The 23,256-nt window shown below is 44.7% G+C and overlaps 2 protein-coding genes and 1 long non-coding RNA gene across 9 annotated transcripts in view; 1 reads left to right on the top strand and 2 right to left on the bottom strand.

Annotated features, from left to right (window-relative positions):
- The window catches only part of HOXB3 (homeobox B3), an 86,402-nt gene that overhangs the window by 38,585 nt on the left and 24,561 nt on the right, over nucleotides 1–23,256 (bottom strand). For 5 of the 6 annotated variants that reach the window (XM_028702541.2, XM_077917348.1, XM_028702537.2 and 2 more), the window contains exon 2: nucleotides 4,416–4,692. The gene's annotated coding sequence lies outside the window, so the exon portion shown is untranslated. Of the gene's footprint in view, nucleotides 1–4,415; nucleotides 4,693–15,627; nucleotides 16,085–23,256 lie in introns of those variants that run through there. The other variant, XM_028702536.2, reaches the window with a different exon arrangement.
- On the bottom strand, nucleotides 6,812–12,367 carry HOXB4 (homeobox B4). The gene is made up of 2 exons (XM_028702558.2): nucleotides 10,438–12,367; nucleotides 6,812–8,634 (listed from the first exon to the last, which is right to left on the bottom strand). Exons 1-2 carry the CDS (start codon nucleotides 10,856–10,858, stop codon nucleotides 8,294–8,296), a joined length of 762 nt encoding a protein of 253 aa, XP_028558391.2. The 5' UTR covers nucleotides 10,859–12,367; the 3' UTR covers nucleotides 6,812–8,293.
- The window catches only part of LOC144325130 (uncharacterized), a 43,108-nt gene continuing 30,184 nt past the window's right edge, over nucleotides 10,333–23,256 (top strand). Inside the window, exon 1 of one of the 2 annotated variants that reach the window (XR_013390431.1) lies at nucleotides 10,333–10,399. This is a non-coding gene — a long non-coding RNA (uncharacterized LOC144325130). Of the gene's footprint in view, nucleotides 10,400–10,637; nucleotides 10,775–23,256 lie in introns of those variants that run through there. The other variant, XR_013390430.1, reaches the window with a different exon arrangement.

Here is a 23,256-nt window from a genome sequence, read left to right on the forward strand (position 1 = left end):
CCGCTGATTTTTCAGTTGCATCCCATTCTAAATACTGGGAGGAAATCCCACTGCCATCAGTGGGGCCTGCTATCGTAGAAGAAAGGGGTTTGGGAGAAATCTTAAAATGGTTCGAAGCCAGCGAGGCGATACGAGGGAAAGAAGAGGGTTTGACTGCAAGTGTTCACTGCCGTGAGGAGACCTTGCTGAATAATAATAATAATAATAAGTTGGGCTTTTTTGGCCCACTTAAACAACTGATTAAAAAAAAATAATTACAGAGGAGCGAAAAATGGAGAGAGAGCCAGAATAAGATTTCGATTTTTTTAAAACCTCGCGGATTGCTCGGAGACATTAAAAGAGAGGCAAAGTGATATTTATAAAAATATATATTTCTTAAGAAGAAGAAAAGTGAGCAGAAAAGAAAACATGTCTATAATCCTTGGGTTGCAAAGGAAACAAAAATCCGTCTGCTTCCCCCTCCTTCCCTCCCCCCTTTTTTTTGTTAAAAAAGAACAACTTTGATTTAAAAAGATGTTTCTGTCTTCTATAGTTCAAAGGAAAGGAAGCGCCTCTCCTCGCCCTGGTAGGTGCGAGAAACCGAGCGGGGTTTTTCTCTCTCTCTCAAGATAAAATGAACGTTTATATAGTGGGAAAGGCAGATTGATTTACGAATTTAAACACGCCGGTTTTATTGGGGATCATAAATCTGCCAGGGTGCTACCGATCAAACTGAGAAAGCTCCCAAACTCCGCTCCCCTGGCCAGCTAAGATCCACGCCTCTTTCTCTGTCATTGAAAGGGACGTTTCCAAAGGGAAAGGTAGAAGGGTTGTAACATAGATCCGGTTTGTGGGAGGGTGTTTGTGCCCGCGCACCCGCGTGCGTGCAACTTGTGTGTAGACAAAGGAACACACGGAGAGAAGAAAAGGGAGATAAGGAGATAAAGACAGGGTTTATATGTACATGCACTGATAATGGTGGAAATAATACGAAGAAATAACCATGTGTAGAATAAAGAAGGGGGGAAGAGAGAGATTCTCGGAGCATGTGCAGACTGCCTTGGCCTCGCCACTAAATAAATAAATCACAGGCTCAGCCCATCTGCGACTAGGGAAAACCTCTTTTTAAAGAAGGATACAGGGCAGCCAGTAGGCGCAGTTGCTTTCAGACCACACAACTGCAGGTGGCGTTTTCACACGTGCACTGCTGCGCGCGTTTGTTGTTAAATACAAATCTATGTTGCGCCAGTACAAAGAAGATGAGCCACCAGAAAGAAGGAGATACCTACATACATACTGTACATACAAACAAATGCCATGTTCCATATCTCACAGTAGACCTTCTGCTCCCCTAAGCTCTCCTTATGCAGTTGTCTAACACCAATAGCTCTTCCTTTTACCATCCACCAAAATAATATATTAAATATATATATAAAACTAGTCTGGGACGGGGAGCTCAGGAAACAGCTGGCCACCTTGCGCTATTAGGATGGAGACCTCATTGCAGTGTTTAGCACCTATACTGCTTTGCCTACGGAAACCTGGGACCTTTAGGGTGGGGTCTTGCTACAACAGCCACCACCCAGCACCCTTGGTGGTTGAGATTTAAATAACAGTCCAACTGCACAGCCAAAAGTAAACATTTTGCAAAGGGTGACAGAGATCTCCTTCTGGTGAGCCTGGACAGATGGGTCCACAAACCACTTAGAGTAGATTGAGGCCCAGTTTGTGCCACTGGCTTCCCTTTAAGCAGATCTAAATGCCAGTACTCAGGTTTTAAGTGAGCTGGAGATGAAGATGAAATGTCCACATCTGGTGGGAAATATTCAGCCTCTGGACCACTTTGTGGTTCATGTCCTCACTCAACCTTATAGAAGGCTGCAGGTGGGGTGGTATAAATGGGTCTTCTGATATATTTACAACAGGGTAACATGAAGGAAAAGTCGCTCCTGAGCACAAAATTTCATTTCCATGTAAAGTCAGGGTCCTCTCCAAGTCGCTGTAAAGAAAACGTCATCATAACACTGCATTTTCCTTTTGAAGAAGTCTAGTGGGCCTGAATATTCCACAATGTATGGTGATCTAAGATCTCTAGAAAATCATTACAAGAAACGCTTGAAATTTATCAGGGGGAAGGGGGGGGGTGGAGAGAGAAGCCTAATACCTAAAGGAAGACAAAAGAAGGTCAAGGCAGCCATTTTAGCAGAATAACAGTGCGAGTTCATGCATGTCTTCTCAGAAGCAAGCCCCATTGAACTAAATGGGATTTACTCCCAGGTAAGTGGCATGGAGGATTACAGCCTTAAGGTGCTTTCCTCCAGCCCAATAAATAAACTTGTTTATCAAGGAACCCATCAATGACACCTTTTGTAAAGGGCTCCTTGCTTTTTCTTAGAGCCTTTGAACCCATCTACCAGTGAGCGTTGCTAACTGCTGTTATGACATTAGCTTGCCTTGAATAAAAGGTAGAAAGAATGTGAGGAAGGGGGTGAAAATGAGAAACAAGATGAAAGGAGGGGTGCTGAATTCATGGCCTGGTCACCCCACCTTTCCATTGCATGCATGGCACACATATAAATCACATTTAAATCACATGACTTCCCCCAAAGAATCATGGGAACTGTAGTTTTCCACTCACAAAGTCCCAGTTCCCAGAACCCTTAACAAATGCATAATTATTTGTGTGTGCATGCTTTACACAAACTTAGCTCTATGGTGCGCATGCAGGTTCCCTTTTTCAGCAAATCTGGGTGTCACCCTAGAGTCACCCAGCAAATCTAGGCACCAGGGACTCAGAAATTAATCTGAACACCACGTATATCAGCATACTGCTCATTGTTCTTCCACGGAAGAAGAAGGTGTAAAAGCAGAAAAAGGTGGCTAGGCTCCTACTACCACAACAGCCACCACTGATGAAGACTGTGATAAAAATAATAATAGTCACTGTACTTTGCCACACAGGGATTGCACCTATTTAAAACGAAAACCCAATAGACCAAAAGTATGGGGGACTGCACGATGACAATGCAATCCTATGCATGCCTACTCAGAAGCAAGTCAAAGGGGACCAACTCTCAGGTTAGGCGCGTATGGGATTGCAGCCTCAAAGCCAATCCATCAAACCGGCCAAAATTTAGGCCATCTCCCATTCATTTCAAGGAGGATTGCGCAGGAGAACTACCTGCTGGACTGTGAGTCCTAAAGAAAGCTAGGGAATGAGCAACAACAAAAAGCCATAGCCTCCGACAAGATAACCGGACTGGAGGAGGAGAAAAAAGCCAGGCGCCCACACACACAAAAGGAAAACCGATAGACTAAGGAAACCAGAGGTTGGTTGGTTGGTTCTCTGTATTGCTCTCGTTTTCACGTTTGCCTCCGGAGTTTGCTTTAGCCCGCCCCTGTTTCCGTGAGAGCAATGCCACCGAGCACAATGTCCAGTCTTGAAAAGGTCAAGGGGTTTTGAGGGGTCATTCTGTAGCTGCAATACCAGGCTAATCGCTTAGAAAACGTGTCCCTTGGATGAACTCCATCCTCACTCCGCAGCTCGCCAGGGTCAGATCTTAACTCCATTTCTTCTAATATAATCCTTCTCTCCCCCCCCCCCACCTTGAAATGCAGATGGATAGATCATGGACGGACGCTCAGACAACCTCTTCACTCACACCTCTGCTGTCGAACCTTCAAAAACCCGCGCATGAATACCAAAGGCAATATTTTAAAATCAAAAATTAAGTAGCCACGCCTCCTCTGTATTATCTGCAGTTATGGAATATGTAACATTGCATTATCCTTACAACATCCCCTGGCATAAAGAGTTCTAGAACAACAGTGTGAGGGTTCCCAGCTACTCCAAACCCACGGAAAAATAAAGGCAGGACGCCCTTTTAGAACAGGCACCTATTTTATTCTAGTACCCAGTCTCCTGCCCCCCCTCACCCACATTGTCATTAGAAAATAAACAAGCATTCTTCACAAAAGCCCAGATGTTAAAAACACATTTAAAAAGCAAACCATTAAAATTCCTTTAAAACATCTCTTATTAGCAGTCTTTTCTTTTCTTTCTTTCTTTCTTTCTTTCTTTCTTTCTTTCTTTCTTTCTTTCTTTCTTTCCCCGCCTTTATAACTCCATGTGTTGTTTCTTTTAAAACAACAACAACCACCAGGAAGGGCTTCCTCTTAAGGCTGCAAACTCATCTAAGGTTGCAGCCCTATGGACACTTACTTGGGAGTAAGACCATTCAATTCAGTGGGATTTACTTCGAGTAAACGTGCTGCATAGAATCGGGCTTCCCAGGGCACGTTTTTAAGAGCAGAAGGCATTTGATGTTGTCCCCGCCCCCTCCATCCTTAAAAGCGAAGCAATATATAATTTCAAAAGAACAAGCCGAGCCTTAAAAAAACCCACACACACAATGTTTGGGGTTGTTTTTTTTTACCTTTTTAGCTTCCCACATCTTTTCTCCAGGCGGTTAAAGGTGGTGTTCATGTCTGAAGTAGAGTCTTCCATTTTACAAAAGTAAAAAGTAAAAAAAAAAAAAGTTCAAGTGTCTGTGTGTTTGAATATGTATAGATATATAGAGGTGTGTGTGTATATATATATATCTATCTATATATATTAATATATAGATATATATTTTTCTCTTGAAGATATCTTGAAAGATTCAAGGCTCCTGGGTACTCTTTTTTTCCCAACAGAAGGTCTGCGGAGGTTTGCTGTTGAATAACAATAGGAAAAGGATAAGTATTTGAATAAAAGAAATGATTAATGATTTTTTCGGTATAATTCTCACATTTTTCTCAGCTTCTGTCTGCTTACAATGCTTGTGAACTTTTAGGGCCTATAGAAATCTCCACCCCAAATCCTATTCACCCTCTCCAGCTTTGATTTGGCTCTATAGAAGCTACATTCTTACCAGCATATGCTTTTAAAAGTTTTGTTTGGGGTATGTGAGAGAGGGAATGCCTTGAAGTAACCCTGAAAAGCGCAAGAGACATGCCCCCCCCCAGCACCACTGAAATCAATGGAAACGTAGCCATTGGGAGAGGGGTACTGTCTCCAGCTTCCTAAAAATCAAACTTATTTCCGCGTAAAAATAAATAAAAATCCTGGCATAGATTAGGGAAATACACGTGCAACAACACCCTTCTTTTTTTACTGGCAAGTGTCCCCCAAGTCCTCATTGCCAGGAGGTAGTTTTCGTGCATCATAAGAAAAAACAGCAAAATGCCTAAGGGCTTAATTCACATGGTGTCCTCAAGTATCGACCCACTAAGGTCTGCTGTAAGGTGAATATGGACCAGAAACCAACCGAAGGTACTAAAAAAATTATTGGCACCAAGTTCTTAGGTGCTGCGTTGCAAGGCCGCTGTTGTCCCAGGACATCCTGCAAGCATCGCAGTACTGTACTCGAAAGTTAACCCCATTCATTTCAATTTATAGTACTTTCAAGTAAAGAAGCTCAAATCAGACCAGTGTTGGCTGCCTTGGATTCATTCTGCAGTAGCCCTATCGTAAAAAAATCCTGGATTAGGTGAGGAGTGGATCGTGGCCAGTGGTTGCTTGTCCACAACAAGCCATTTGCTCTACAATCACTCTCATGGCTTTAAGGAGTTGGTTGTTCCACAGTAAAAGGGGTTGTGAATCCGAGGTGGTGTGAAAATCAATAAGGTTGTTTTTGTCTGTTTATTTTTTGCACTGACTCCCATAGAAAGAGTCTGCCATCTTATGTGGAAGAGGAGGTTATGCACACGCATTAAAATTAAGTTCATAGTGAGCATGGCGGATTGGGCCATCGGTATCAACCCCATCGAGATATATGTTCTGATAGTACAATAAAGCAGTAACGTAACACACGATTTGAGTAATGGATAGCAAGTGGCCTAAGGGAAGGTTCCTGGAGTATTTTAACCTTCATGTGGAAATTACTTCCTGCGCACTGCTCAAAGCAAGACCCAGCAGGAGCTTCTCCTGCACACGCTCCACTGAAATGAATACGACCTCCATTGCAATGGAGCGTTTGCAGGAGAACATCCCGCTGGATTCTGCCCCAAGGTACAAACCGTGTTAAGACCGTATTAGGGACAGGAGTAGGGATTTTAAAAGAGAAAATTACTGTTTTCTTTGCATGGTCTCTAATCCGTCTCCAAACACACACACACACACACACACACACACACGCAAAATTTGTAACTTAGAACTGGAATGCTATTTCGTCCTAAACAGTATTTTCGATACTTTGTATGAGAAAGAAAATGAAAATTAATACAAGAGCTATGGAGCACAAAAGAAGTCATTTGTCTTCTTGATTATCTATTTGCTTGTCAGAGTTTGAGCTATTGCAGCGGCTGGCTCCTTTGTAATATAAAAATACACAGAAAAGCTGCAAACACCGAGAAACATCTGTGCAAAAATTATGGTCATTAAATGTATTAAATACCTTGAAGAAGGTAGCTTTTCTCGGGACGGGGGGGGTGGAATAAAAGACAGAGAAGAAACATCTCTTGGAAAACACACTGCTGCTTTATAGTCTCAACATCCAGGTAGAAATTTAACGATCAGACTACTATTTTAGTTTGAACCAGTTTGGAAAGCAAAATGTAACCACATTAATGCATGCTTAGAGGAAATAAATCACCTCATATAAGGCTTAGCTGTAGTTAAGGAGGATATACCCTATGGTCAAACATCTTTTGTTTCCATTAGAGGAGTGCAGGCTTGGAAACTGACAACAATAAAAACCTGGTCGAATCGAAAAGGGGTCTGCAAAAGTATCAGAACAAAGGAATAGTGTCGCGACTATTTCAGATACCCTGAAAGACACGGACAACCGTATTCACCATAAATGCTTTATTTCGGGGTTGTTGTTGTTTTTTTCCACCGTGGCTGCTGCTATATACATGTTCTTATGGGTATCACACAAGACAACAAGAGGTAATTATACAGAACGAAAGGAGGGGAGTGTTATATCCCCCCCCCTCCCTCAAGTTCTCTGGAATCACACCATTTCGGAATGTCATATACAGTATAGGAGAGAGAAGGGTGAGAGAAGAGAATGAGGGGGGACAAGAGAGAGAGAGAGATGGAAAGGTTGGGGGGGGGGGGAGAGAGAGAGAGAGAGAGAGAGAGAGAGAGAGAGAGAGAGAGAGAGAGAAAGCGAGAGCAGAGAATACCCATATTCCTTTCCTCACGCCTTACTTCTCTGGGGAATTTCCTGAAAATTCATCTTTATCTTCACATTCATTTCAAAAACTGAAGCGAAGGCAGCGAAGGCGCATCCTTATTTACAAAGGAACCCCCCCCCCCCGTTCCATTTTCATGGCTGCTGGAACCCAGATGGCCTTATGCTATAATCAAGTTTATAGACTGAAATGCACTGCCCTTCTCCGCTTTCCAGGTCTTTCAGGTTAGATAATTAACCTGAAGTACTTCCCTGCCGCCTTTAAATTACATCGCTTCTTCCTCTTTTTTTAATTTTGTGTCCTTCCCCGATTCTCACCGCGCCCCCACCCCGCCGCAGCCGCCGCGTGATGCCCTTCCTTACTTGGAATATTACAATATTTATCATCCAATAAAGTCCTTAGAGGGCTGTGAGAATTCTATTTTCCCCTTTCCAATCCCTCTCCTATCTAGAGCTGTGTTTAGCAGATGCCAACAACACTTTTCTGTCGCCTTGTGGGTAAATGGCTGGGTTTAAACTGGGGTTTCTGGCTAGTGGGGTGGGTAGGGTGGAAGAAGCGGGTGTTCGAAAGGAGAGAGAGAGAGAGAGAGAGAGAGAGAGAGAGAGAGAGAGAGAGAGAGAGAGAGAGAGAGAGAGAGTCCAGTTCTCCTTAGGTGAAACCGGGCCTCATTTATTAAAGACGACTCTAGCTGTCGCGCTAATGGTTGGCATAAGGTCCTTCGTTTGTACGCGAGAGTAAACATGACAAATGGGCCCGAGTTTGGCTTGATTAAGGATGAAAAAGGGATCCATCTTAGCCAAATCTGAAAACCCCATCTCCTATAGAACAGAGGAGCTACCCCCCCCAAACACGGCAACCCTGCTTTCCGGCCAAAGAACTAATCCCCCCCTCCCCCGCAAAAAAACCCCCAACCCTCTCATCCTTCTTTGTTTCTTGTCCCCTCGTATAAATAGTGGTCCCAGTTCACCCACCCCCTTGTCCCCTCCCCCCATACGCACCCATGTTTCTCCCTCAGGAACAGGAAAACTACCAGGCCTCCCTCCCTTTCACACATCAGTTCTTAAGCACACAGATCTGCACACACACACGCACGCACGCACACACACACTCGCGGGCGGCCACGCTCAAAGGCCAGTTATAGGGTGGTGGTGGTCGGGGTGGCGGTGGGGTTTGGGGTTGGTCCATTGGTTCGGTCCTGGGCACCTCCTCCCGCGCCTTGCGCCGAGAGGCTGGCTGCAGAATTGGAACGGATCTTAGTATTGGGCAACTTGTGGTCTTTTTTCCATTTCATCCTCCTGTTTTGAAACCATATCTTGATCTGGCGCTCGGACAGGCAAAGCGAGTGGGCGATTTCCACCCTCCGCCTCCGGGTGAGGTAGCGGTTGTAGTGGAATTCCTTCTCCAGCTCCAAGACTTGCTGCCTGGTATATGCTGTTCTGGAACGCTTCGGCTCCCCTCCCGCGTAGTTGGGGTTGACTGAATGTAGAAACACAAAAGGAGGAGTGGGGCAGGGGAGAGAGAAAGAGAGCAGGAACAGGGAGGGGAGCAGGGTTGGGGGGGGAGGAGATGGTGGGGAGCGTTACTCTTCTTCTGCCCCTTTAAAACGAAACAGAAACCACGAGCTTCTCTTGGAAAAAAGGCTCCTGGAAGACGCCACAGCCCTTTACAAAACAAGTCCCCCAAACCACACCCCTCCCCCAGCGACGCTCTAAGAGCCTGGATCTTTACCTCCTACTCGGAAAGGAGACCCGTGGGAAGGAAGTCCCACGAAGCTTAACCGTGTTTGCTCCCATCTAAACGATCGTAGGAATGAGTCCCATCGAACTCAGTGGGACTGTAAGTCTCTAATATCTATCCACACAGGAGGGGAGCTCAGCGGGGCTTACCTCTGGGTAAAGAGGCATAGGATTGGACTGCCCGAATGCCAGCCATTCCTGTGGGTGTATCCAGAGTTTACTTTTAGAACTTTGAGGGTTACACAAGGTTGATTCTGATCGCTTGAACGAGTGTCTCCCTGTCTGACCTTTCCTCCCACCCAGTGTCTCCCAATGCACCCCATTCACTGCCTAGATCTTCGCGTCTACCTTCCTGCTTCGCTGCATCTATGTTAAGCCTTACACAGCTCTTTTTAAAAAACCAAACAACCGCCAATCTATTAAAAGCCAGGCTGTTCTCCTGGTCCAGAGGTCGCCTAAGTCCTCCAAGCTTAAACGGCAGTGTAGAGTAATCCCATTGGAATCATTGTGGTTACTCCAGAGGATAGATCACAGTGTTAGGTGAGAAAGGACGAGAGTGATAGCGAGACGAGGAGGGGGTTGCATTCAGCTATGAACCCTAACATCACGTAACAGCCCTGCACTCCGTTTTACAGCCTCTGAGTGTTACTAGCCTTTGGGTAACTAAATGTGAAGAGACAGAAGGAAGGCCGAATGCATATATGCGTATCAGAACCCTAATAATGCATCAGAGTCTTGAGTGCGAAATAGATCTACAACTTGCTCTGCAGTTCAGTTTAGCCTTAATGCTTGGGTTGAACTAAATACAGTCAAATCGCTGTCGCTAAATAGGCATAAATTAAAATACACCGACTTAAGCGTCTTGAGGATCGAGCTAGCGAGCTGCCTAAGGCTCTTGCACGTGTACGAAGGAGTTGCCTGTGCACCTCAAAGTTCTATAAAGTTTGCCCCACATGTAAGACAAACAAACCCCTCGATCGTAAGACAAGCAACCTTCTTTCCCCCCTCTGGGAAGTCATTCCCATTGAAACCCACGAGACATCCTTCTCTGAAACGTTGCTCTGAAGGGACCATCTTAAAACAAACAACCCCCCCCCCAACCCCCAGCCTTGGAGAAAGGCAAAGGAGAAGTTTGCTGAAACTCTCTACTTCAATACAATTTAAGCCGACAATGAAAATAAAAGACCCCCGTACCTCCTTCAAACTTTTCCTGGGGAACGTTCTCCAGTGGAAGGAAAGGAAGGAAAGAATAAAGGACGGGGGTGGGGGGGGGGGAGGAAGGAAAGGAAAGAAGGAAAGAAAGAAACTGGAGGAGGATGTTAACAGGGACTTCAAAGGCAGTTGGCCAAGAAGAGCAATAAAAATTTATGGAGGATGTAATTATAGCGCTCTGCAAACAGGGAGACCATAAATCTCCAAGGGGAATGGTTCTTTTACAACGGGGGCAATAAGCTTTTCTCTCTCTCTCTCTCTCTTCTTCTTCCCAACAAGACTTTGAGGTGCAGGTTAGTATAAAGCGAACGGCACTTTAAGGTTCACTTACCCGTGCTAACATGAACCTTCTTCATCCAAGGATAAACTACTGGTTCTTTGCAAGAGGACGGGCTTTGGTTGAGAGAGTTTTGGCTACAGGAAGGCGGTGGGCTTGGCGTGATGGATTCGCAAGTGTGGTTTGATTCGGAGAGATGGTTTTGAAGTCCAGCTGGAGCATGGACACGCTGGCTCCTGGGAGACAGGACCGATGCCGGGTGCCCAGAGCCCTGACATGGAGGATAGGATGGTTGGTTACAGGCGGACCGCGCTGGGTACAACGCCTCGGGTTGAAAAGAGTTCTCCTCTCGCCTCTGGCCGCCGAAATATTCCGGAGAATGACTGGGAAGGTAATCGTGCTGGGAATATTCTTCGCATGGTGGGAATTTGGGGTCCACATAGTTGGAGTTGATCAAGAACGAACTCATGGCCATTAATTTTGGAATTGCAAAAGGGCGCGCGCGCGCCGGCACGCACACTCCCGCTCACTCACACACACGCACACCCCAAAAAATATACTAAAATTTATTCCTATTTCTTTCGGGGCCCCCTCCCCTTCCCCCTTCTCCCTTCCTTCCCCTCCCCTTCTCACTCGTTTTCCTGTTTCGAAGAGCCCTCCTACTTTTGCCGTCAACTGAACAAAGTTAGATGTCCATGTGACCCCAGGAACCAATGGAGAGGTTTGCCTGGGATTCCCGGATAAGGAAATAATCAAGAAGGGGGGAAGGAGGGGGGAGGACGCTTTTAGCCTTTCCGTTGCCAGCACATAGTCAACTTGGAAGCAGGTTGTTTTAAAGTAAATTGGACTTAACTTTACATATAAATGCACTCAGGAACCTAGGCGGGACTCAGCATTGCGGAACAGTTATCATTATTTACTTTTTAAATATCAGGATTTATATAATTTCATATCCCGAAGAAATCTATCATTCCATAGCCAAGAAGGCACCACAAAATCCAAGTGCCCCCACCCGGTGCACTGACTGAATTAAAATCACTGTCGATACTGGCGAGCGTGCATGTGAGAGTGTACACACACGGTTCCCCATGGCAGAGTTTGCCTCGAAGTAAAAAAGCAAAATAACAACACATGTAGTCTGAACAACTAGGAGACTGGGAGGAAAGGAAATATTCTCCTCGGTTTATGATGCATTAATCTTCTAGCTCCTGCCTAAATTTTGGTGATAGAGCCCGGCCGGTGGCAAAGATAGATAGAGCTCGTTTGAGATCGATAGAAACGCCATTAACTAATTCGGGTTACCCATCCCTTTAAAAGACAGGTTCTGGTTTAGACTGGTTCTCCCCCCACCCCGGCCAGGAGGAGAAAATATATTTTAAAAAGCATGGAGACAGACGAGCAGGAAGAGTTAGGGTTAGTCTACAATACGATGGATAAAAAAAAATATCCAGTTGCATAAATAGCTTTTTAAAGTAGTACTGAAGTAAGGGAACATAGCCTGAATTTTCCTGTCTATCTCCTAAATGTCCATTTTCATTAAGACGCAATGTATCCACCCCTTTTGGAAGCCCTCGGGGCAGGGACCTGTCTCTTCTGAGTGCTGTGTGGCGCCTGCGCACAGATGGCACCAAACAGGTAATCCTTAGAGACCTGTTTTCTCTCAGCCCTATTTACAGAAAGGAATGGTTCTAGAACAATTTCTGCAAGCATATGAACACAGAAGGGAAGAACTGTTCTGTTCTCTTCCTGCGAATTTCCTGTTCCGCAGAAGATACCCGATAATTTGAATCAACCTGTCTGGATGCTTAAAAGATGGGGGCGGGGCGGGGGGACCCACTGCCATTAAAACAACACACCACCAACACGGAATAGTCCTTGATGGGAAAGTCTTTTTACGATTTGCTTCGCCTTTTTTTCTCCCTTTCTTTTCCTCCTTCTTCGTCTTGAGGGATGCGTTCCGTAGCGTTTGTGTCAACTACATATTCCCCTAGATGCGAATTTGTGACGCAGCTTCTTTTACACAAATTCGGATCTACAGGGTACATACAGAAGACAGAGAGAGAGATTCTCCTTTGAGTTTGGCTAGAAGTCTTCTGTTTTGGCTTACAGTGAAGAGGAAAGGTGGGCGAAATAAAATAAAATAAAATAAAATAAAATAAGAAACAAATAATCCGTTTTTCAGGAGGAAGGTATGTCTGGAAATATTTGCTTGCAACACGCGTCGCAAAATCGCGTGGCTGTTAGCCCAACTCTGTCGCGTAATCCACTGTTGCTTCTTCCTCCGCAGAAGGAATACTGTTGCAGAAAGGTAGTCCAGAAAAGTTGGGAGGGAAGGAAGGAAAGAAGGAAAGTCTGTTGGAGGATCTAAGCAGAAACAAAGTCACTCCCAATCCACTTCAGTGAGATTTATCGTTTAATTAGAACTAAAACGACCCTGTTCGCGCGATTTCGTTGTAATAAGGAATAACATTAGGCTTATTCCGATAATTTGGTTGTCTAACACACATTTACCCAGGGGTAAGTCCCACTGAACGCAATGGGGCTTAACTCTGAGTAGGCACGTATATTATTTCATTCTAGGGAGGGAGATCTTAAAACAAATACAAATAAAAACAGGAAAACAGGGTGTGGCTCTCCCCCCAACACACATAGGGCAATTCCATCCCTTTTCACCCTAGGGAAGAGGAATGGGGGGAGGATCAAAGGGATTTCATTTCCGAAAAAAGGGGGATATAAAGCAATAAAATATGCAGTTTGTGTAAGTAATGAACCTTTTGCGGCAGCAAGTCGGAAGCAGCGCGGTTTTATGTAGATAGCTGTTAAGGCTGCTTGTCTGGAAAAATGAGACGCGTTGGAATTCGTGTTGCGGTTTTTAAAAAGAAAGGAAGCGGTCCCAATATTATTTTAGCGTAGGAATAGGGAATCCTTCGGGTTACACATAATTCTTCGTCAGGTAGAACAGTTTGTTCATTATTTACTCAGCAGTTGGCACTGGACTACCTATGAGGTGTCTTCACGCTGGATGAAACTGTATCAGAGCAGAGCAATAGATTATGGCCCTATTAGTGAGGACAGTTCGTTTCTCCTATGTATCGAATATACTACCATAGGCAAGAGGTTATTGGTATTACTGTTTTAAACCGTTTAGCCGGGGAGCGAAGGAGGAGGAAACGCACGTGTTTCAAGTCCAGCCTCCCACATGAGTCAAAAAATAGTTTGGAAAAAGTCAAAGCAGCCACATTCTTGTTGTCCTCCTTCCTCCCCCAAACAACCAAACCCGTGGCAAGAAGGCTGCGTTAATTCATGTCTCTACACCCGCTTCCTACAACAACAGATGCTGGTTAGATAACAGACAAGGCGTTTGTGTTTTAATTCATAATGCCATATTAAGCCTATACCCTTGAGAGTCCATGCCACTGGAATCCAAATCTCCAACTTCCAGGTAATGGACCGTGCGAGCCCACCCTCCAACACTGAAGGCATCATTTTTCCAACACGGGCATCCCGAACCTGAACGTATTTACATGGAAGTAAGAGCTGCTGATTTCAATAGGGCTTGCTTTCAAGTCAGTAACGAGGTCCCCGGGATTCAACCACCCCCACCTTCCATGCACTTCACCAGGTGCACCGTCTAATTCAACTAATATGTCGCAACCTATTTGTAAAGTGCGCCACCCCGGTCGGGCGGGGGGAACCCATAACTGCCCCGGTTGTTCTAGTGGGGCTAATATATTGTCGGGCGACAACACAGGAAATTCGGGATCTCAGCTGCAGATTTGTCTACTAAGAACAGAGACAAGTCCGACTTGAAAGCGCACCATACTCGGAATAATTTGTTTCAGTGGGAATCATTACCAAATTTAGGACTAAGGGCACTTTTGCAGAGTTGCAGGCCAACTCCAGTGCGCGGAGAGAAAGAGAAAGAACTTTCCTTCCACGAAGCCTACCAGACACAAAAGTATACCAGTTATACACCTTTGAGACATCCGCTCTCCTCTTTCTCCTGACCTTGATCGCTTCCATTTTTCATTTCCCCCGCCCTCCCCTGTTTCATCTGTATTCCATCCAGTCTTGTCTCAAGACATGGGTTTTTCGGGAAAACGAATAGCTAGGCCTACTCTTTTATTTATTTATATATATCTCTATCTATTTTTTTTTTATTTAAAGCGCCACCGCCACTTTTTTAGAATGCCTTGCGCAAATAGACAAAGGGGGGTTTCATCCCAGTATCACCAGCACCCCTAGCGTCTAGCAGAAATGTTCGATTCTTTCCACCCTCTCCAAAAGTCCCCCCCCCCCCGCGCGCACCACGCACACACAGAGGCATGGACAACAGCCTGCTGTCCCCAAATCAAAAGATACACCTCCCCCCCCGACCCTCCCAACCACCCATGTTTTGTTTTGGCCACTCTCGATTGCTCTAATAAAAACGTCTCAACTTTTCGGAAGTTTGCAAAGACAGATTTAGCTCAGGCGTTCTCTGCATTTCAAAGAGGCAAGTTAATGAAGCCCTAAAACGACAGAGTTTCCAAGCAGATGGGACCCACAATACATTGTTTGCATACTACAATAAAGTTCAAACAGATAGGAAAGGACGACTGGGCAATGGTTTGCCATAGAGGGTGCACACCTTTCGGACGCTACACGGGCGTCCCAGTAATGTGTGTGCCCCCCCCCCCATGACCGCACAACATCAAACTCAAAGCACCTGCCAATATATGCCAATATTATTTTACTACTAAGAACTGTTATCTTCTGGCTACCTTGGGTATGATCACCGCGTGAATCCCGTTCTTCGCAATGGGGGGGGGGAAGCTTGCGCAGGAGAACTTCCCTCTCCCCTCTATATTACTTTCAGGACCCCCATCTAGGTAACTGCTGAGCCTGCCTCAGCGTTCAAGGCTGCTTTTCTGCACGTCGACCTAGCAGATCAGCTCCAGTTTACTACGGATAGACTTACTTCCGAGGAAATGCGTTAGGGATCGAGCCTCTTTTTTTTTTGCAATCACAGCACCCTTCTCTGGATTGAGAGCAAAAAAAGCCTGGAGGTCTTCTCCTTCGACTCCTGCACCTCCCCTCCCCACACACTTTCCCCAAGGTACAAAAACTGAAGCGTTTACAACCCCCCTCCCCTTGTTCGCGCAGTTAAAAATAACCATCCCATGCAAGACAGGATACAAAACGCAGCAGCCTTTCCCAAGCGGTCCAGCCACAACCACAATAAAAAGAACCCGAAACACCAACCGGAAAACTGGATCCTTCCGTCGTATCTCTCCTTCCTCCATGTCAAAGATTATTTTTCCCCCACGATAGGAAATCTGTCCCTTTTCCTTTCCTCCCCCTCCCACTGCGATTGCCTTTTAAAGCCTAAGGAATAGCTGGCTACCAGCTTGCAGGGAGCCGTAGGCCTAACTGAGCGTTTTCGGTTCGGATACCCGCAAGTTTTCGTATTAATCTCCATACTTTGTCAGTCTTTGTTAAACAGCTAGGCGTGTCCCCAGCGCCTCCAACATTTTAATATTTGTTAGACGCGCTGACCTGAGTTTCACCCCACTCCGGGGCTCTCCCTCTTGCGTTTTCTATAATACGCTTGCATAGTTCTCTCGGTCATATTGAATTTTACCCAGGTCATTACTTTGGAGGGGTGGGGGAAATGCCACGGCAAGGAATTTTAATGCAGGCTTTCCTCTCTGTAGCGCCTGCGACTTTTTTCCAGTCTCTTTGTAAGTTGCTCTTTGGCCAGTAGATGCTTATGCAAAAGAGAAATGTGCGAGGACATATGCGCGCGCGCGTGCAGATAGATAGACAGATGAATTTACGAATATGTGCACGTCACTTGAGCCTGTTTATGGGTGCATCTAGATAGGCATTAAATAAACACATGCATAAATTATTATTCAGCTGATGTGCTCCCCTTTTTTTTCTGGCTTCGGGACCAATACTTTTTTCATTTCAAATTAAAACTTAAACACACTTTCCTCACACATTAATAGGATCTATTCCCTCCCCCCGGAAAAAGAGAAAAGAAACAACGGCCACTGAATAAAACACAATACAGAGAAATGATACTGGGATTCAAAGGAGGGGGAGGGAAAGAAGTACATGTTCCGAAATTCCATTTTCCCATCACGAGCAAAACTGCAGTTGAATGTCACCTACGCTTGTGTCATATATTCCCCCTCCCTTCTCCCAGTTAAAGTAATTCCGGAAGGAAATTTGTTGGAAAGAAACTCTACCTTTGAAGCCACCAGAGGTGTTACCCTAACTCATCAAAGGTCTAGCTTCAAGAATGTAATGGATTGTGAAGGCTTGAGCTTTCGAGGCCCGTAGCTGCCTATTGTTCGATGTATGTATTGTTCACCATCTATTCTACAGGTACACACACACACACACACACACACACACACACACACACACACACACACGGTGTGCTGTAGAGCAGGTTACCTGCTGCACTTGACAGAGGCATGCCATGAGAAGTCTATCGAAAAGTCAATTGGCATTAAATTATTTCTATTAATAACTCATTACATGGATTGTCTTGTGGGGGGGGGGCGGACTTGTAGAAATAACCTCTCGCTCTCATTTTCGCCACGAACGGGTTTTAAAGCTCGTCCAATAGCAGCTTATCCCCTTGTTCTCTCGGATTCTTTATCCCTGACGGCTCTTCCTATAGAGGGCTGGGCTATGGTGGCAAATGGACTCTTAAAGGGTAGGATACACGGGGATCTGTACTGGGAGCAAAGGAAGCGTGTGCTTGTGTGAGCCATGAAAATTCATGCCGAGATGATTTTAACCTTCTGAAAACAAACGGAGTTGTTGCCCACTCCCATTCCCCCCTCCCTTGTTATTGCGCAAACCTGGAGCGGTGATGACTGCGCTTCAGAGATAACTGTAGTAATTAGAGAAGCCTAGAGATGGATCGCCCAAGTTACGCTTAAAATGTAGCCCGTTTACAGTGATCATTCATAAATACCAGGCAAAAAAAGCCTCAAGAGTTCGTTACAATTAACCTGTATTGCTTTATGGGAGAGTACGCACGCAAATACACACCTTGAAATGCTAATATTATTATTATTTGCTTTTGCATTTCAACCAATTTGGGATTAGATATCCGAATGGAGATATATGGAAACCAACCATTTCTATGTGACGCACCTCTCAAGAAATGCATTTTGGATGTAGAAATACCCTCTTGCTTAGGATCGGGTGTGCCTTTAAACACGCGGACCACAACCCCCTTAAACCTCTTACTCCAAATTAGGGACAACCCAATTTACAACTCAGTAACTCTGCTTAAACCTCCATCCTAACCACCTGGGTTTGGACTCAGTCCGAAACTTACGCCGCAGCAACTAGGGTAAGACAGCAACTTGTCACCCCTGGTTCTAAATATTTACACTTAAAACAATAGGGTCTTCTTGACCTTTAACAGGACTTTATATCCCAGATCCTGAACAGGCTTTATTGCAAACGAATCTCACTCTTTTCAGTGGGGCATGCTTTTGATAGTCAACGTGTTTAGGATCTGCGCACAAATAAATTAGCTGGTAGCCAGCTACGTGGTTCTGATTCATGGAGGTTCTGCAGTGAATCGCTCCTTTCCACCTACATCCTGCAACAAGGCGGGGGGAACTGTTCCTCATATAGAATCGACTGACGCTAAATTCAATTTAATCCGCTAAATGTTGAACAGGAGAGTTATAAGAAAGGAAGAACAGGAGCTCAGGTGCTTCTGCGGTCTGCGTGTGTGTACTTAGAATGGTTTCATAAATTTTCCTTCCAACTGTACCATTATCCTAACTGCTGAGATCAACCCCTTCATTCGAAATTAAAATGATTTATTTATTTATTTTACTGTCGACTTTAATCCGGCCTGGTTCGTTCTTTATTGTTGCCGAATATATTCTGCGCCAGTAATTCGGATGAGGAATGATCCCCAAACACACACGCATCAATCCAGAGGAGGTGCATGCCCTAACACTTTTGCAACAGAGTTTTAGAAATTAAATCTGTCAGCCAATCGAATATTCGATTCCTCTCAGCCGTTTGACCGAGCAATGTATTAATGAGCAGAAAACGGTTAATTACCACTGCATTGCTAAGCCTCTGTGAAGACACCGTTAAGACTCTTAACTTCAGTTATCTTCTTAATTTAAGAGGATTCTGAAGCAAGTGGACAATCCCTCCTAAATGTGTGATGATTTGCAATCGACTAAACAAAAGGCGCTTTTTATCAGAAGGAAAAGTAAACGTATTAAATGTTATTAATCAAATTCGGGAATATGGAATAGTCTCTCTTCGAATACTCTGACGTTGAAGGACAGTATATGATTATCTAAAGAAAATGAATATAATAAAGTGAAACAAACCCCAGATTCCAAATGCCTTGACAATAAGCAAGCTCAGAACCCATCAGTATTGTGGGAGATCCAAGGTTAAGATAGTATCCGACAATTTATTTTAAGACAGTGTTAGTACTGCTTTCCAGTTTTAAGAGGCAAAGTCTCTACAGCAATTAATTCCCTAAAAGACAAAGTCATAGTTATTAACCCATTAATCCCTGATAGTTAATCTGTAAAACTTTACAGAACACCCCAACAGGAAGTTGCATAGGAGAACTTCCGGGATGCTTCACATCCTATATTACTAAAGGATTAAGGCTGAAATTTATCCTTCGCAAGACCGAAATGAATGGGCGCTGAGCAAAACCGAGGTAGTTTTTTTAAAAAAATCAACAGGGTTTGTTTGCATATGGGAAATGGATGCTGGACTCTGCCCTAAATCCCCTACAGCTTGGAGCTTATGATAAAATCTTTTAGAAGCATTCTTTGACACATCCTATATTGTTTCCAATTCCTTTGTTTATTATTCATTTTAATGACGTGATACGTATTTTTATAGTTATTTGATTTCAGAAAAGCATACATCTTTACCCTGGGAACACCCCTCCAACTTTGGTTCAGTGATTATTTTCCCCATGGGGATGTGTGGAAGATTACAAAGATTATTTTAATTAAAATATTACGTTATAAATGTTCGCTGTGTCGCAAGGATTTATTATGCTATAATAATAATAATAATAATAATAATAATAATAATAATAATAATAATAATAATAATCCACGTTATTGAATTAATATATTATAGCTCTTTAATTTATAGTATACATAGATGATCGCAGCAGTTAAAGAGCTTGTACAGAAAAAGAAACTGTTCAAAAGAACAAACGTGTGTGTTCTAAATCTGCGCCGACTAGAAGGTTGTGATCCAGCAGGAAGCTCTTATGCGCAAACGCCATTGTGGTGAATGAATGAAGGCAATGCCCCGATCCTGCGTAGTTCCATTCACTCTAATGGCCCTTACCCGGGAAGAACTGCCTGCGGCACTGAGTCCAAACTGTTCAGTACAGTCGTTAGTTAGAAAGAGAGAGAGATCGACCCAAGGCACCCCCAACATCAAGCTCAAAATACTACTACCTCATCATCCCAGCTAACCTGCCTGCCCCCAGCCTCCCAGCTCTACCTTGTCTCCCTTGCATAGACAACAGCTCTGTAACATTTTGAGTCGCCTCTCTCTACACTTCCTAACTCTTACCTCGCGATCGTATTCTCTCATCTATAGCCAGTAAACAAGCAAGGTCTCTTTCCCTCCCCCCACGCTACACCATCACCCCCTCCCTCCCCTCCCCCTCCCTCTCCTCTTTAGCACTGACATCCAGTCTATCAGCCTCAAACACAAGACCCGGTCTCGCACCGCCTAAACTTTTGACCCTCGCCTTTTTGACCCCTCGGAGCTATAATGGCGTTCTATCCAATCTACCAACGACCATATTCACCTCTCCTAGTCTTCAGAACCTGCGCAGACTTTCTTTCTTTCTTTCTTTCTTTCTTTCTTTCTTTCTTTCTTTCTTTCTTTCGTTTTCCCCTCATTTCACTCAGCGTTTGCAACCCACCTCCAATCCCTAGATCCACCCCCTCCTCCCAAATCACACTTTAAAAGGGTGCTGCGTGCTGGGGGGTGGGGAGGGAAGGGGAAGAAAAGGACAGCTGGGCTCGACGCCTTGAGAACCAGTTTTTCTTTTATTTGCCAACTTGAGGGTTAGCCGCTGCAAGAGTTGAGCCCCCTGTTTTCGCCGTTTTAGTGCTGGGGAGCTGCGCGGTTGCAGAAGGTGGCTCGCGGCTCCCCCCACCCCGCAGTGGGGAGGGCGGGGTTCGCCGTGCATTTGGGCGAAGCTTCCAGGGGGATAAATGAAGACTTCTTCAAAGAGCTCGCCAGAAAGGCTCAGGAAGTGACCCTGGATAGCTGCGGTGGATTGGTCTGAAGCGGGCTCTGCTGGTTATTCTGAGTTGTTACAAGCTTTTGAGATTTCCGCCGCCCCCCCCCCCATTCCAATCTCGCCACCCCACCCCCCTCTTTCGCACACCGATATAATACTTCGCAGAGTTTATTTTAAGGGAAGTTTGCCCTTTTTTTGCCTCCATCTGCGAAACAGCAGCAGGACCCTCATTAAACCGTCTTTTAATAAATCCCAAAAGATCAGGTAGTGTTAGTTTGCACCCCAGCCAGGAACAGCAACAACCCGAAATAAAAACTTGCGGAGTTGGGACCCTTTAGAGTCCAGAGCTGAACTGGCTTAGGTTGCAATCCTACGCACTCTTAGTTGCGAGGCATTCCCATTGGGTTTCACTTGGGCTTAGGTTCTGGGGGCAACCACGGAACATGCAAGAACCCTCTTCATGATATGCAATATTTTGAGGTGGATTGAGCCACTCAGGATAAACACTCAGGATAAACACTTAAATTACTCAAGTCCACTGATTTTTGTGGGTCTACTCTGAGTAGGACAGCCGTGGGGAAGCACCCAAGAGTTGCGCCCTTTTTGTAACGTAATTGCCTCCCCCGATCTAGCAAAGCAGAATGAACATTTCATTCTCAATTGCACTGCTGTTGTTTTAGATAAAGCAGCCCAAGAAAGGAAGGACAGAATCATGGGAGGAAGATCTTCTGAATTCCTTTAAGGCACCCACCCCTCACACATATATATGGATAAATTTGGGGCTGTGAGACGAAGTGATATACTTGGGAAAGAGCATTAAAACTGTTCAGGAGCTGTTGATTTCTTATGAGACACAAATCAAAACTGTCATCTTCAAAGTTAACGTTTATTTCATGTGTGGAAGGAACAGAGGGCTATGACCTTTGGATGAAGAATATGCACGTGCTGATCAATTACCCTGTTAACAGATGTTGGTACTATCATGTCATCTGATCAAACCTTCATCCCCCAGAAACCAAGCCGGCAACGTGTTTCTATAGATCAAATGATTTATTAGGGAGTAATAAATATATAATCTCATATAAACGATACCTCAGTCTTACTTCTTTCTTTTGTCCGTCCAACAACCAACCAACATTATATAGCAACGCCAATGCAGTCAAAGCGGTTTACAATGGTAAGGAAAAATAGAGGAGGAGGGAAGAAGAAAACAAGCAAACTCAAGCACTAGTTGGTATCATCTCTACCACCTCTATTTGTTTGGGAATAGCTCCCATAAATATTTTGAAGCGTGTTTGAAGCAGTCAGGAAAGTGGTGATATTCGTTTCCTCTTCTAACAAGGCGTGTGCGGGTAAAACACCTACGAAAACTTGCTTCTCCATGTCACCTAGCAGGCTATATCTTCTCCCCTTAACACCCCCCCCCCCCAGCAAAGTATTTTTCACTTCTCACCTTTTCAGCAACATCCCAGGCTATCATCGTTGTTCTCCTTTCTACAGACTGGAGGGAGACTAACGCTGAGTGACAGCGGCTTGCCAGGGGCTACCCAGAAAACAATGTTTGAGATTAGATCCTGTCCAGGCCACGCCACCCATCCTCTCGACTATGTTCTTGTCTGCATATACTTGGACAAACCAGAATGGGGGCTCTTTCGTTTGTTCTTAATTGCAGTTGTGGCGTTTTTGTTTTGTTTTGTTTTGTTTTTTGCTTTGTTTTAATTTCAACAAACCGAATGGGGTTCCGAATTGTGGAAATTTGGAGCTTACAGAAGGCGTGTATGGTTGTGAAAGACCACTAAAACATGAGCCTTAAAATGAGACTCTCCCCCATGTACTTGAGGAAGAGTCACCCATTGCATTTTGATTTGGGGCGGGCAGGCGGGGGTGGGGTGGGGGATAGAAGAGCTGGTTCTCCTATATAGATGCTGCTCTTTACCTCTCTGTCTGCTGACCTGGGAATGATCCCGAGTTCCTATGAATTATTGATGAGCTATAAGGACCGTCCCCCCCCCTTCTTTCAGTATGCAAACCCCATTACACTGTTAAAATGGCGATTTAATCGTTTAGAATAGCTTTGCTTTGCTTCCTGCTCGCGCCCTCTCCCCTCTCCCCTCAAGACAACTCATTTGTGCCCCCTTTTCATTTAATTTTCTTAATTAAAATCCTTTCACAGATTTTAATCCCTCTCCTTTTCTCTTCTGGTAAAGGAGAGAGAGAGAGAGAGAGAGAGAGAGAGAGAGAGAGAGAGAGAGAGAGAAGGACCTTATAGTTAAAACAGCGAAACTGCTTTTTAAAACCAGTTGTTTTAAACAATCGTAAACCCGCCAGCTTCTATTATTTTTAAATCAAGAAGAATAGGGGCGGTATTTTTCTTTGGTGTTTTAATCCAGATTACAGTGCTTTTTAAAGGGGGGATGGAATAAACTCAAGACAAATCAGCAACCACTTTTGCACCATGAAATGATGCCTAGTTGGGCAAAGAGAGATAGAATAATGAACATTATGTGGGTGGGTGGGAGTGTAGAAATACCGAGACAGACAGACAGACACCTATGGCATCCTACAGCCAAAGTTAAGATCACTATGCAGTGCAG

Source organism: Podarcis muralis, chromosome 13 (assembly GCF_964188315.1).
Source record: "Podarcis muralis chromosome 13, rPodMur119.hap1.1, whole genome shotgun sequence".
In the NCBI taxonomy this organism is placed as follows: domain Eukaryota; kingdom Metazoa; phylum Chordata; class Lepidosauria; order Squamata; family Lacertidae; genus Podarcis; species Podarcis muralis.